At 43.2% G+C, this 16,456-nt stretch overlaps 1 protein-coding gene across 3 annotated transcripts in view; it reads right to left on the bottom strand.

Annotated features, from left to right (window-relative positions):
* The window catches only part of ATAD2B (ATPase family AAA domain containing 2B), a 202,656-nt gene that overhangs the window by 174,828 nt on the left and 11,372 nt on the right, over window positions 1–16,456 (bottom strand). For all 3 annotated transcript variants that reach the window (XM_040348522.1, XM_040348524.1, XM_040348523.1), the window contains exon 2: window positions 4,679–4,827. In XM_040348522.1, coding sequence (XP_040204456.1) covers window positions 4,679–4,827 — 149 coding nt within the window. The remainder of the gene's footprint in view (window positions 1–4,678; window positions 4,828–16,456) is intronic.

Raw genomic sequence — 16,456 nt, 5'->3', positions numbered from 1 at the left:
TGCACTATAAAAGTATTGGGACGCCTGCCTTTACATGAACTTTAATGGCATCCCAGTCTTAGTCTGTAGGGTTCAATATTGAGTATGCCCCACCCTTTGCAGCTATAACAGCTTCAACTCTTCTGGGAAGGCTGTCCACAGGGTTTAGGAGTGTGTCTATGAGAATGTTTGACCATTCTTCCAGACGGGCATTTGTAAGGTCAGGCACTGAAGTTGGACGAGAAGGCCTGGCTCGCAGTCCAATTCATCCCAAAGGTGTTCTATCGGGTTGAGGTCAGGACATGTGCAGGTCAGTCAAGTTTCTCTACCCCAAACTCTTTATGAAACTTGCTTTGTGTACTGGTCCAAACTATTTGGTGGAAGGGGTATTATGATGTGGGGATGTTTTTCAGGGGTTGGGCTTGGCCCTTAAGTTCCAGTGAAGGGAACTAAGGCATCAGCATACCAAGACATTTTGGATGATTTCATGATCCCAACTTTGTGGGAACAGTTTGGGGATGGCCCCTTCCTGTTCCAACATGACTGCGCACCAGTGCACATAGGAAGGTCTATAAAGACATGGATGAGCGAGTTTGAGATGGAGGAACTTGACTGGCCTGCACAGAGACCTGACCTCAACCCGATAGAACATTTTATGACTGAATTAGAGAGGAGACTTGAGTCAGACATTCTCGTCCACATCAGTGCCTGACCTCACAAATGCGCTTCTGGAAGAATGATCAAACATTCCCATACACACACTCCTAAACCTTGTGGACAGCCTTCCCAGAAGAGTTGAAGCTGTTATAGCTGCAAAGGATAGGCCAACTCAATACTGAACCTACAGACTAAGACTGGGATGCCATTAAAGTTTATGTGCGTGTAAAGTCAGGTGTCCCAATACTTTTGACAATATGGTGTATATGTGCAGGACCCCCACCACCACACTGAAAAGTGATTGCATGGGTGACCACATCTAAGCGATTCGATTCTGTCAATTGCACTGTGTTTTGCAAACGGTTTTGAGGCATCATTTACTTAACATTGACACCCGATGAGGTTCTCATGAACGGGGTGCGATTTCAATACGGTGCGGGACACGCACAGGATTCGCCGTGTTTCCCTGTGCCGCATATATGTGAACCAAGCCTCAATGCTCACAGCAGAAGCACTAAAGTCTTTGTCTCATATCCTCCACCCTCCCATGAAGACTTTGGATCTCCAATGTAAACACTGAGAAGGATATCGGAGGGGAGAGCAGATTAGAGATCGGACTACTTCACCACCTTTAGAGTAAGGAAGAATTACTAACCAGAGCCCCCAGCTACAGGGGTCAGAGGAGCTTGTTTTAAAGTTCTTTTGCGGCTTATAAAAACTGCAAAAAGTTGAGTGACTAGCCTGTCCACAGATCAACTTCACATCAAAAACTTCAAATGACAGGGCTTTAAAAATTATAAAACAATTTATTGCCATTTCTAAAGCTGGCAAAACTGCTAAAACTAGCTGACCTAAATTCAGGTGCGCCTCGCCACAGGTAATTGGCTGGCCACGAGGACAGCCACCGACAACCTGTCACTGAAGTGTACAGGCTCGGAGCTATCCGCAACCATCTGCCATCAAAAAAAGCAGAAGGAATAAGCAGATTCCTGCCGCTGCCATTCGTGCCATGGCTAAATGCCCGTGAAAATGTGGCCTAAATAAAAGTAAAAATAATGAATCGCACATCCCCATAAGATTCTTGGGGCAATGTGAAGCAGCTCATCCTTTATGCTTTCTTTTTAAGACATCCTATTCTTGAAGTTTACCACTAGAGGGCACAATCTACTCGTATACTTTATAAAGGTCTCCTTCACACCTAGGCATTTTTTGTGCTTTTTGCAATTTGCACTACAGTCCATTTAGCATGGTTTCCTATGGAACACGTTCTGTGGTGCAATCCTGCAAAAAAACACTAAAAATGCCTAGGTCTGAATCAGACCTAAGAGAACAAAAGTGAACATGGCAATTGAATTTCACCATTTATATTCTCATAAAATGAGGAATCCCTTTGGTCACAGAACACACTTTTTTTTTTGACAGGCCCTTTAATGTTCATAAGGTTTGTATGTGCAAAACGAAACAAATAAAGAAGCTGCTGAAGAAAACTACAGATATTCAGGGGAATTCAAAATGGTTCCCTATAAGAACCACCTGCATCTAAGGCAGGCATTTGCACCAGTGTCAGTAACATTACTGACAGATGAGGCAAATTAAGGCACTATCCCTTACTAGCGTTTGTAATGGAGATAGCACATTCGTCACGCTGTAACAGACTGAAAAGCACGAAGACTGAAAAGCGCGAATCGTCTCTCACCAAACTTTTACTAACACAAAGTCAGCAAAAGCAGCCCAAAGGGTGGCGCCATCCAAATGGAACTTTCTCTTTATAGTGCCGTTGTACGTCAACGCGCTTTGCAAAAGCATTTTTTTTTTCACGATCATGTGTAGGCAGGGCCGGTTTGACAAGAATCACGTAGAGAAAACCGTTGTTTTTTCTAGGACATTAAAGACAGTCGTGTGTACGCGGAATAAGATTTGAGGTTTCTAATGTTGAACCCCAGGCAAAATAAAAAAATAAAATCTAGTATCAAGTATCTTTACAAATAATTTATGTCCACAAATCTCTATAAAAGCGTCAAATACGCGATTGGCACTGCGCTGACAAGCGATTCACCTCTGCAGCTAGGGGTTCGGATCCCGGTCTCGGCTACATGTGAATTGAGTTTGGTGATCTCAGCCCGGCTCCCGGTGGGTGTACTATGCGAGGTAAGCCTGCGCTTAATACGCCCACCCCCCTCCCACAAAAACCACCACACTTACACGCACTCGAAATTGGGTTAACATGCACGCACTTTGACCACGCGGTCTCTAAAAAAGAGAGGCGAAGGACTAACGGGTCTGGTTGAGTGGGCAAATCCTCTCACTCCCTTATAGGGAGTCCCTCTGCCCCGTTGGGCTTCAAAGCGGAGCAGGTAGGACGGGCTGTGTGGGAGGACCCCCTCATACACCCGCCATTGCCACCCAGGGCATGGAGAAAGGTGGCAGATTGCCTCTGGGGGAGGCCTGCCTACTCCCAACTCCTGCAGTCCGGCTCCTCTCTCGAGTACACGCACAAAATACACTTTAAAAAAAAAAAGCGTCAAATACTATGTAAGCTACAAGGAGAGATAGAGCTCCCATGGCTGCTTCAAGAGTGGAAAGATCACTGGAAGACAAGAGATCAGGAAGACCTTCAATGAGCTGAGCCTCCAAAAATGTCAAAACATTCAGCAACTTGTGCATGATGATCGGCAGAGAACAATCGCACGTGCCACTCAAAACATCTCACGGTTGCAGCATCACCACAAACTTGGCAAATCATGTCAGACGCCTCTGTGGCAAATTTGCCTAGTTCCACACAGAACGTCATGTTTGCTCTTTGTTCTAACTTGCTGTCCATGATAAAAATAGATGCAGTAATGCACATGGTCAGAATAGCACCAGTTGCACAGCTCCCGACGTACACAGGGTGATGTCTTTTGGCACAATGACCTATGAAGGCCGGTGCTCCCTGCTACTGTGCGTGCAGCCTCGTGCTGCCATTTGTTGGCGTGTTACAAAACTAGTCTTGAATCTTTTTGATACCACCTATTATAGGTGGCCTTTAGCGCAGGAGGTACCATATATATGGGGCCCTATGTAAAACACTTTTCTGTGCTGAGAGGGCACGCCCCCAGCACAGTTACTGGTGTGGACGGGAAAACTCGTATGACCCGAACGCCTGCCTCCTGGCATTTAGAAGCTCGTAAATAGCTGGGAGGATACAGCGGAAAGAGGCTAATATTTAGGAAACCCAAAGAAAATCCTTCATCTCCAAAAAGGTAATTGGATGAACATTCTACATTACAATTTCCTGAGGAAGAAGAGCTTGCGCCTCATCAAAACGTAATAAAAAACATCATCACTATGGATTTAAGTCCTGTGCCTGCCGCCTATCTTTTGGATTATATGTACTTCATGATTTGCTGAGCACCCAGACCAATTGTCTCTACATACACCTACATAGACTTATTTTTTTAAGGCCCCTAAAAGTATTTCCAGATAATAAAACCCTTTCTGTAAGTTTTTAAACATGAATATCATATTTTGGACACCTCTTCTAAAGGGTGGATATAGTCTGTTTAAGGCTACGTTCACAGAGGCGATTTACAGGCGCTAGAACGCTAAAAATAGTGCCTGCGAAACGTCCTGAAAGAGCCCCTCTTTTCACTTCAGTGTGAAAGCCCAAGTGCTTTCACACTGGAGTGGCGCGTTGGCAGGACGCTCAAAAAAGTCCTGCCAGCCGCATCTTTGAGGCGCTATGGAGCGGTGTATACACCGCTCCTAAAGCGCCCCTGCCCATTGAAATCAAGTGGCGCTTTGCGGGCTGTCTTAACCCTTTTTCGGCCGCTAGCGGCCAAGGTTGTACATGCCCTTTAATGGTTTAGCTATCCTTCTCTGCATATGTCCAAATTCACCAAACTGCTACAGGATTGGTTAGACTGTATTGGTGGACATCGAAAAGCAATGAAAAGAAAAAACACAAGAAAGAAAAAAGAATAATAAATAGACAGATGGACATAAGCATTCCATTAGTGACAACACACCAGAGAGGCTGGATGTTTGGAGGTGGATTATTTACCTGGATCTTCGGGTAGACATACTCCACCCCTCCCGCTGCTTGCTAGCGTGTGTTTTTGGGCTTTCCTTGCGGACAGGCTCGGCATGGTTGCAAGAACGTTTGGCCGGAGGAGAGTGGCTTTCACTCGCGCTAGAATCACCGCTGTCCTTCTGAAAAAACAATAAAATGCCATTAAAATCTCTTCATTGTTACGCATCAGAGGGTTGCTACTAATTTAAGAGGCATTTTCAAAGGATCAAATAGGAACCGAAACTATAAAAAAAAAACTATCCACAGAAAGCCATAAAATGGATAATTATATTAAAGTAATGTTTGACCAAGCATTAAAACATTGGCGTTAGCATTGACCATCACATGGAAAAAAAACACAACACTATCCCTTGTAGTTATTTTTTTCAGTCGTGTAGCAAGTCCAGCTACACAGTGGAAGATACTGAAGGTAGCCGGCTATATGTAACTGAATATCTCCAACAACGAGAACCATCTCAATTCTGATAAGATGTGCGCGCAAACACACACTGAATAAAGTTCATTTTGAATACACACTTCTCGTTATTGGAAGCTCATTTCACACAGTGTAAACTTTTCAGGTACTGTATGTAGACCTTGAGAACTAGAACTAAATTTGTCTAGTGCAACAATAATAATTCTGTGTAACAAGTGTCATACAGAAAATAAAAGTTCCCATATCGGTCCTTAAAGTGAAACTTCTCTCTCGATCAATATGGACCCTTATCTAATCTTATGCAGCTAGCATTAGTAAATAGATAGGAAAGTATATCATATTTACTTGTTTAAAAAAAAAAAAAATGTATTAAGTTACCATCTGGTTTCCATGCCTAGGAAAATGTAAGGCTCCATTCACACTAATGCTTTTTTTTTTATGCATTTTGCAGGGAAAATTTTTTTAACATGGTTTCCTATGGAACATGTTCACATCAATGCTTTTTTGTGCCTCTGCGTTTTTGGAAAGGGTCATGGACTTTTTTTCCTACAAAAAGCAGCATTTTGCATGCAATAGAATTCAATGGACCTGCATCCAAAATGCAAGTACCGCGATTTTGCTGCGATTTGTGTTTTTTTTTGTACCTGTTTATAGCTGGTTGTTAAAGGAAATGTAAAAAAAATAAATAAATACTGGCTTAAAAAAAAAACGCAAATCGCGGTAAAAATGCATGTCAAAAAGCAGCAAGCACCGCAAAAACGCTCAAAGAAAACATGCATAGGTGTGAATCGAGCCTAACAGTCTTCTGGAGGGGAGGGAGCTCAGCTCGTGCCTAAGCCAAAGGCAAACGGATTCCAGGAAGTAAATGCCATCATGAATCATCTGCCCTTACTCAAGATGGCCACAGCCAGACGTGACAGAGGGTGTTATTCAAAATGATTTCTCAGCAAAATAAAGTATGGCTAGATAGGGGAGAGCTTGCTTTGAATATTAAAAATGAATTATGTATCACTTTTGGTTTGCGGTGCTCAGATGCAATGTAGTTCCACGTCAATAACTATGATGTATTTGAACCCCATAGTGCAATTTGTGACACAAATCTTCAATCTTTCTCTTGTGGCCTACATGCTTCCATCAAACAGGTGAAAAACATGCTCATCGCCTTCTTAGACAACATACATGGGTAAAACATTTCTCATCACATCAAATATACACATCACAAGTATGTGATAGGAAACATCCGTATCTGATCCTCTTGGCACAAATCTAAATAATATCTTCCCTTCGATGTACTCAGGTGTTATACCATAAGGATACCATAGCGTTATCGATTTTAAAGTACTTTTATGGAAATACCAAGCAACATAGAAGAGTGACGGCGGAAAGATAGACCAAGTTGTCAATCAAGTCTGCTCCATTTTTGTTTTAATATAGTTAAAACAAATAAACCTGCTTTTTTTTTTTAAGCGGTGGTTCACCCTAATGAAACTTTTTTTTTTTTTTATAGCATTAAATTAGGCATAGTAGCGCGAGCTACAGTATGCCTGTATTGATTTTTTTAGCCCGGTACTCACTGTGCAATCCTCTATAGAAGATTCCGACTCCCCGCAGGGAATGGGCGTTCCTATCAAGAGGGAGGATGATTGACGGCTGGCTCTGGCACGTCACGCTTCTCCGGAAATAGCCGAAATAGGACTTGGCGCTTCACGGTGTCTGTGCGCAGGCGCCGTATAGCGCCGTGAAGAGCCGAGACCTGTTCCGGCTATCTTCGGGGAGCGTGACGTGCCATAGCCGGTCGTCAATCATCCTCCCTCTTGATAGGAACGCCCATTCCCCGCGGGGAGTCGGAATCTTCTATAGTTCTATAGAGGATTGCACAGTGAGTACCGGGCTAAAAAAATCAATACAGGCATACTGTAGCTTGCGCTACTATGCCTAATTTAATGCTCAAATGTTGTTAGTGTGGGTGAACCACCGCTTTAAGTCAGAGACATGGTCTCGAACTATGATCCAGCCAAGGACTTCCAACATCAGAGTACCACCATCACAAAGGTAATCATCCCTGGGCTACCTTTAGATGTGCACACTCCTTGCTCTCTAGTCTCTTATAATACTATTCTAGAACAGAGGGGTCCATTCAGTAATGTTTTTTCCCCTTGGTTAGCTGTTATCTTACTGGTATTGTGCCTTACGTAGCTTATATCACTAGAGCAGGGGTCTCCAAACTATGATCCTTCAGTTGTTCAGGAACTAGAATTCCCATCATGCCTAGTCATGTCTGAATGTCAGAGCTTACAATGCATCAATTGTGGTCCTCAAGGCTACTACAGTGCCTTGAAAAGTACTCACACCCCTTTCCACATTTTGTCATGTTACAGCAAAAAATGTAAATTGGGATTTTATGCGATAACCAACACAAAGTGGCACATAATCGTGAAGTGGAAGGAAAATGATAAATGGTTTTCAAAATGTTTTACAAATAAATGTGAAAAGTGTGGTGTGCATATGTATTCAGCCCCCCCAAGTCAATACTTTATAGAACAACCTTTCTGTGATGCGCAATTTTCAAGTCTTGCCACAGACTCTTAATTGGATTTAGGTCTGGACTTTGACTGGACCATTCGAACACATAAATAGCGCTTTGATCCAAACCATTCCATATGTTTAGGGTCGTTGTCCTGCTGAAAGGTGAACCTCCAACCCAGCCAAGTCTTTTGCAGACTTATTTTCTACTAAGATTGCCCTGTATTTGGCTCCAACCATCTTCCCATCAACTCTTACCAGCTTCCCATGTCCCTGCTCAAGAAAAGCTTCCCCACAAAACGATTCTGCCACCACGTTTCACAGTGGGGGTGGTGTGTTCAGGGTGATGTGCAGTGTTAGTTTTCCGTCACTTATGGCGTTTTGCTTTTAGACCAAAAAATTCCATTTTGGTCTCATCTGACCAGAGCACCTTCTTCCACATGTTTGCTGTGCCCCCCACATGGCTTCTCGCAAACTTCAAACAGGATTTCTTATGGCTTGATTTTAACAATGACTTTCTTGCCACTCTTCCATAAAGGGCAGATTTGTGGAGTGCACGACTAATAGTTGTCCTGTGGACAGATTCTCCCACCTGAGCTGTGGATCTCTGCAGCTCCTCCAGAGTTACCATGGGCCTCTTGGCTGCTCCTCTGATTAATGATCTCCTTGTCAGTTTACGTGGACAGCATGAATTGGTAGGTTTGCAGTTCTGCCATACTCTTTCCATTTTCAGATGGATTGAACAGTGCTCCGTGAGATATTCAAAGCTTGGGATATTTTTTTTATTAGCCTAACCTTGCTTTAAACTTCTCCACAACTTTATCCCTAACCTGTCTGGTGTGTTCCTTGGCCTTCATGATGCCGTTTGCTAACCAAGGTTCTCCAACAAACCTCTGAGGGCTTCACAGAACAGCTGTATTTATATGGAGATTAAATTAAGGTAATTGGTTCCACTAGATTTTAGTTAGGGGCATCAGAGTAAGGCTGCATTCACACCTAAGCGACAGCCGCGTACGCGTGTAGCGGCAGATTTGCCGCGATTACAAATGTATCTTTTTTTTTTTTTCTAAAGTATTCCCATTGCTGTCTATGGGAAAACGCGCCTGTCGCGTGAAAAAAAGGGTCCGGGACTTTTTTTCAGGCGACAGGCGTTGCGCGTCTATGAGATGTGAACCATCTCCATAGACGGCAATGGGAATTCTCCCCTCTAGCGACAGAAGCGTCCCGCGTCGGGCGTTTTGTCGCTTAGGTGTGAATGCAGCCTAAAGGGGGCTGAATACAAATGCACGCCATACTTTTCAGATATTTGTAAACACTTTGAAAAACAATATTTTCCTTCCACTTCAATTATGTGCCAATTTGTGTTGGTCTATCACATAAAATCCCAATAAAACACATTTACGTTTTTGGTCATACCATGACAAAATGTGGAAAATTTCAAGTGGCACAAGTACTTTTTCAAGGCACTATTTAAAAAATACTTTGTATGCTACAGAAGTGAAATTCATAGCACAGGTTGAAAAAAGAAAAATGAACGTTTGGACGCCATTAAGCAATAGCTTCTCTTGTCCTTATTCCTGAAGCTGGGTGCACGCACACAGATTCTGCCTTTGTCCTCGGCATCTTCGTTAGTTGTGCAATAGAGTAGAAATCAAGCATTGCACTCCAACATTTCCGCACACAAGGACGATGACGAAACATCTTCATGTTCCAAAACTCTCAGCAGTTTTACAACCACATCATGTTTTTGTTTTACTTTAAACGTACTCAAGTGTGTTGGACGTTTGACAGGGCTGCCTGCCCAACAAAGACACTGAAGAGCGGAGGAAAGCCAGCACTAAGCAATACTTTCCTATTCTCCTAAACCCAGCTGTCCAGAACCTCTACATACAATGAAATCTGTCACTACAGAAATCTACGTCACAAAATGCTCGTTGTCGGCTGTCATACATGGAGTCACTAAACCAGAATGTACGTAAGGATTTCTAATTTGGACTTTCCCGATCTGAATATTTGTTACAGTTAAAGTGGGCGTAAACTCCCATATACACATTTTCCCTACAGGTAAGCCTATAATAAGACTTGAAAAGGAAGAGAGAATCCACGCTTAGGATGTGTTGGTTTAGCTGCTGCCTCCCTAAAGGGTCTCAAATGCCTCGTTTCCACTGAGCGGTTCGGGTCGCTTAGAATGGAACGGGTTAGAATGGAACGGGTTAGAATGGAACGGGTTAGAATGGTCCGGTCTATTCTGCAGAGCATTTCCACTGCAAATCGGACCATGCAAGGTTTAGAAAAAAAGCCTAGCACATCCACCAATCAGTGAGATGTATTTGTAGGTCCGCCCTAATGGAACCGTTCCATTCTCTATGGCCCCACATCTGAAGCAGGACCCAGAATGGTCCGGTACGGTTCGCTTTTATGGCACGCTTTCATAATGGAAACACCCAAAAAAGCGTACCGTACCGAACCATGCCGAACCGATCCGCTCAGTGGAAACGAGGCAATAGAGACCAAGTAATAGTATAAAAAAGTTGGGATAGTGGCGCTGCTGGACCTATAAGGTCTGGAAATCCAGAGGTGTCCTGGAATAGTGTTAAACACTTGTTGGGTAGCCTCTATCACCAAAGAAGCCAATGGTTATGGATTCCCTGTAGTCACACACTGCTACACTTCAAGCGTGTGTGGGCTGCCCCGTTTAATAGTGCTAGTGAAAGAAACTGGTTGCCCAGTGCATAAATGTTGGTACCTCCACTGAAAAATGGTTGTCCAATATGTGAAACAAAGGTCTATAGATATAGATCTAGTGATTAGAAAACAGCTGAAAAAATATCTGAAAAAATATTGATAAAAAATAAGGTCAGGACCCTGTGCAGGCCAGTGAAAATATTATAAAACAAAAAGTAGGTCAGGACTCTGTGCAGGCCAGTGGTCATAAGAGACCTAATAAGTGCCAAGAATCAATACAAAAGTGCACCAGGATATCCATAACCATTGGCTTCTTTGGTGATAGAGGCTACCCAACAAGTGTTTAACACTATTCCAGGACACCTCTGGATTTCCAGACCTTATAGGTCCAGCAGCGCCACTATCCCAACTTTTTTATACTATAATAAGACGTATCTATAGGTACTGTATATATCTCCTAAACCTGCACCGTTTAGGAGATATATACAGTATATGCAGCCGGTGACATCACAGGTGCATGCGCTCTGAAGGAACGGCCACCCGGTCCGTTCCTTCAGAGTCTTGTGCTGTAAATGGTGGTTTCCATGCATAGGAGTGATGTCATCATGGCTCCAGCCACTTAGACAAGCACAGTCCACACATCTGGAAGGAAGACCGGGTGAAGAGGGAAGCTTTTCCACCGTTGACAGAGCACCACCGGAGGGCTTCATTTCACATGATGTGCTAGTATGCCATGCATACTAGCACAATACAACTTTGCCTTGCAGTAAAAAAAAAAAAAATTGCTGGTAGATTACTCCCTTTAAGTGGCTGAAAACGTTAAAAAACATAATTACCGCCCGGTATTTTTTGTGGCCGCGGCTCTGCGACCTTCTGCAGGCCTCAGCTTCCTTCTGTGGTCTGGCGCCATCTTGTGGTGGCCGTTGGCATTACAGGTTACATTACATTTACATTACAAGTAGCAAGACAGCAATTCTAATGTGTTTTTCACTGCCATCTCCTTCCCTCTAATTCGAACCCCCAAACATTATACATATTTTTAATTCCAACACCCTAGAAAATAAAATGACGGTCGTTGCAATACTTTGTCACATCGTATTTGCGCAGCGGTCTTACAAGCGCACTTTTTTGGGGAAAAAATACACTTTTGAATTAAAAAAACAGTGAAGTTAGCTCAATTATTTTTTATATTGTGAAAGATAATTTTACGCCGAGTAAATTGATACCCAGCATGTCACACTTCAAAATTGCATCCGCTCGTGGAATGGCGACAAACTTTTACCCTTTAAAATCTCCATAGGCGACGTTTAAAAAAACTCTACAGGTTGCATGTTTTGAGTTACAGAGGAGGTCTAGGGCCAGAATTATTGCTCTTGCTCTACCAATCGCGGCGATACCTCACATGTGTGGTATGAATACCGTTTACATATGCGGGCGCTACTCGCTTCTGCGTGCAAGCTTGGCGGGATGGGGTGCGTTTTTTGTGTATATATATATATATATATATATATATATATATATATATATATATATATATATATATATATATATATATATATATATATAAATAATCAGCAGAATCAACTAGCATTTTCAAGTTTCACTCACAGATCTTGAAATTAGCCTTAGCTCGCACCTAGCATTTTGTAAACATGCGATTTTGCACGCTTTGACGCTACACACATAGGGCAGCTGATTCATTTAAAGGGGGCGACAAATGCGCCAATGTAGCCTTTTGTGCTGAAAACAGACAGCTGTTTGCTGAAACTGGGGTGCCATTAGAAATTAATGGAACCACAATGGCAACACGTTTTCAAAAAAACACGCCATCACAAAACACCCAGGTGTGAATGGGGCGCCTTGGGCAAACGCTAAAAAGACGTCTGCCTCCAAGCTAGTGTGAACCCAGCCTTCCTGTGGTCAGGGGTAAGAACCTCTCTGGACAAGCCTTTGTCGACATCAGATCTTTCTATACAAGTAAAAGAAATGCAAAAGCTGTGCGAAATAGATTGAGAGCAAGTTTTTTACTAAAATATATATATATATAAAAATTTTCCTCAGTTTACGCCGTTACAAATTCTTCTACATATTTTTGGTTTAAAAAAAAACGCAATAAGCGTTTGGTTTGCACAAAAGTTATAGCGTCTACAAAATAGGGGATAGTTTTATGGCATTTTTATTAATAATTTATTTTTACTAGTAATGGCGGCGATCAGCAATTTTTATCATGACTGCGACATTATGGCGGACAGATCGGACACTTTTGACACCATTTTGGGACCATTGTCATTTTTACAGCGAACGGTGCTATAAAAATGCACTGATTACTGTGAAAATCATACTGGCAGTGAAGAGGTTAACCTGTAGGGGGCGCTAAAAGGGTTAAGTTTTCCCTAATGTGTGTTTTTTTTACTGTAGGGGGCGTGTGACATCACCGATCGTCGTTCCCCATGACAGGGAACAGACGATCAGCGACAGGCTCACTAGGAAGCACAGGGAGAGGTTTGGTTACACTTAGCTCTCCCTGTTTTTAAGCTCTGTGACCCGACTGCGGGACACTGGCGGCAATCGGGTCCCGTGGGCGCGGTCACAGAGTACAGAACCGGGTCGCCGGCACGCTCACGACCCACGGCTGGGCGACGTATTTAGTCGTGCGGCAGTCCTTATCCGGTTAACCAGGCCATCTTGTCCGTGCTGTGATAATTGCTCAGTCACACAACACTGCACCCAAATGAATTTTATATCATTTCTGAGACTAACCAATTTCATTTTTTACTGTAGAAAGGAAAAGATTTTAAAAAAAACTTCCGTTATATTTTCAAAAATAAGATGGTACAAAAACATTTTTTCAAATGTAGACACCCAGAGGTGTTATTTTTTTTGGCACAAATTGAAGGAGTAAAACTATGGAGATTGGTAATGGTGCCCTAGATACAACATATGAGGTAGGAGGTGAAAGGGTCATGTACAATGGGATAAGGGGTTAATGTGCTGTATATGGAAAGTGAAGGGGTTAAATAATACATGTCTCAGCATAGAGTTCAGCTGGGATCATCAGTGGAGATCAGCTTTGTTGGAGAATAGGAGGTGGTGAAAGAGTTAAAACTCTCATACAGTCGCCGATCTGTAAGGAATGAATGAGTCATTCACTGGTTTCACTTTCTCTTTCCTCTGTAAGGAGGAGGATAGGCCTCACAGATGTGACCACACTGTTTATATCATGTGATCACTGTGATTGGTTGTAGAGCGACCAATCGTACCAACTCTAAGGTGCTGAGCCACTGTGCACAGTGTCTGGGGACCGTTCAGGTTATTGATATTAATGCATTTGTCACCCAAGGGCTATTTCTGGAGGGACGATTATAAATGGCACTCCAAAAATGGCTCCTAAAAATAGCCAACGACAAGTGTTTTTTTTTTTATGGATTTTTTTTTTCTTGCAGCGGTAGTGGATTGGTCAGTTTTTTTTTTTTGCATCAAAAACACAGTACGTTTTATGGTTTCCAGTGGCATAGTTCCCACCAGTGAGGATATTTCCAGTTCCAGAAAGTAGAACATGCATTTTTTTATGTATTGAACTGTATTGGAATAGTCCTTATTTAGGTTGGAGAAAGAAAAAAAAAGGGGGGGGGGGGGGAAATGCATGCATAAAGCGCATGCAGAAACGCATTTCGAATGTATCCTGACTGCGTCTCCATGGTGTGAACCGATCTTTACGCTTTTTCTGTAATGCCCCCTATGAAATCAGTCAACTTTTTTTTTTTAAATTACGGCCCCTTTCACTTGTTTGCCTTGTTCTGCGACTTGGGACTGCAAAGTCGCATGACAAGTCGTATTTTATGATTTTCAATGAATACTGTTCATATCCGACTTCAAAGTGGTCCCTGCGCACTACTTTGGTCTGACATTAATGCGACTTGAGGTCCATAGACCTCAAGATTACACAGGCATTGCTTCAAGTCGCATGACTTTCAGGTCGTGGAAGTGTGAAAGGGGCCTAAAGGGACACTAAATTCTGGTTTTATTAAACTATATTCTTAACTCAAAGTCCTTTCTATTGCTCTCAATAGAGAGATGTGTCTGCTCTCCTCTACCCAACGGCACCCACTCTGCCAGTCCTGGCCCACAGATGGGCAAGCGGAGCCAGGGATACATAGTGGGGGGGGTGTGGAAGCATTTGGGCAGCAGCCTAGGCACCAGGGAGTGGTTTCTCTATGGCTCAGACCCACTACATGGCATACTAAGAGATTGTTAAAACGCGGCACTAGATGTTTGCAGTCTGTGGGAAATGCTACAAGAGATGACTGAAAAAAAATAATAATCTTGGGAGGAGTGGGATACGGATGACAATGGATTCTAGATCTTTGGCAGAGAGGTCTGTTCTTTGAAGTTACCAAGCTCATCACTTATGTCTCAGGCTGCGTTCGTAAAAACGCAGCGTTGCACCAAATAGCGCGGTGCAATTGCCGCCGATTAGACATGTCAAATCGCACCAATGTGAGCCAGGGCGTAAAACGGACAACAGGGACACGCTGGACCCCCTTCTGTGAGCCGCATCTGGCTTGGATGTGAACACAGCCTAAAATAACACATTTAAGTGGCTTAACCCTTTAACTGTACTTGTCTAAAGCGGACATTTGGGATTTGTTTCCTCCCCGTGCCATGCAGCCATTTGTGGAACTCATGCATGTAGACAGTAGCTGAAGAGAAGTGACATGAGATCAGTAGCGCTGATGCAACTGAAAATGTGAAAACAAGTATTTTAGTTAATACAAGTTTTTGGAAAGATTTCCCTGTTACACACAAGACGGGTGGCTGGAGGAATCCTCCCTCCTGTACCATTGTATGCTCCTCCAGTGTCAGAAAAAAATGATCAGCGGCTGCAGCCAGTCAACTTCTGCCATAGATAGATGGATCAAAATTTGATCGGTCCTTGCTAAACCGGTTGAGTTTCAATCCATCTATAGCAAGGGTCTTCAAACTACCGCCCTCCAGTTGTTCAGGAACTACAATTCCCATCATGCCTAGTCATGTCTGTGAATGTCAGTGTGTTACAATGCCTCATGGGATGTGTAGTTCTACAACAGCTGGAGGGCCGTAGTTTGAGGATCCCTGATCTATAGGTTGCTTTAGTCTACATCTATTTTAACATATTTGGCAGTAAATATACAAGTGTTCTCTTTATTGGCAGTAGATAGAACAGGGATCCAGCCCAGCACTGAAGGCTTGTTTACATGATGGCATTATCTGGAAGGTCCATAGGTTCTTCAAGCCTACTTGGGACTATAAATCATCATGGATATGTTTACAGAGCTGCATTCCTTGGAAAAGGCCTGACTCAGGCAGCAATGCTCTGTGTTTCTGGCCTTTGGCCCACGAGTTCATTTAAGGATTTGTTGACTTTCTTGCTATACATTAAAGGGTCACGAAAGGATTTTTTTTTTTTAGCTAAATAGCTTCTCCTTTACCTTACTGCAGTCCTGGTTTCATGTCCTCATTGCTCGTTTTTGCTCTGATGTTGCTGTAAAACTGCTCTGTTCTGGACACTTCCGTATGAAAAAAGTCACGGGAGAGTTTAGTTTTCCTAGCCATGACTCTCTATGGCACTGTCCAGCACAGAGGCATGAAATAACATGCAAAGACTAAACTACTTTCAGTTTCGTTTTTGCATCTAAGAGGCACATTATATGATTGATTTTTATCAATTTTTAATAGTTTTTAAAAGGAATCAGTTAACTATTATGTCTCTATACCCTGTCATGTCAGCAAAAAAAAATGTTTCCTTTAGTGATCATTTAACCACTTAACGCCCGCCGCATGCCTATTTACGTCCACAGAATGGCACGTACAGGCAGATGGGCGTATATATACGTCCTTGCCTTCTAGCGGGTGGGGGGTCCGATCAGGACCACCCCCCACCGCAGCTTACCTCGGGGAGCGATCTGGGACGGCGCGGCTATTCGTTTATAGCCGTTCCGTCGCGATCGCTCCCCGGAGCTGAAGAACGGGGAGAGCCGTATGTAAACGCGGCTTCCCCGTGCTTCACTGTGGCGGCTGCATCGATCGTGTGATCCCTTTTATAGGGAGACTCGATCGATGATGTCAGTCCTACAGCCACACCCCCC

This window comes from Rana temporaria, chromosome 4 (genome assembly GCF_905171775.1).
Source record: "Rana temporaria chromosome 4, aRanTem1.1, whole genome shotgun sequence".
In the NCBI taxonomy this organism is placed as follows: Eukaryota; Metazoa; Chordata; class Amphibia; order Anura; family Ranidae; genus Rana; species Rana temporaria.
Note: the sequence above shows the minus strand (reverse complement) of the source record. Positions and strands in the feature narration are given on the sequence as shown.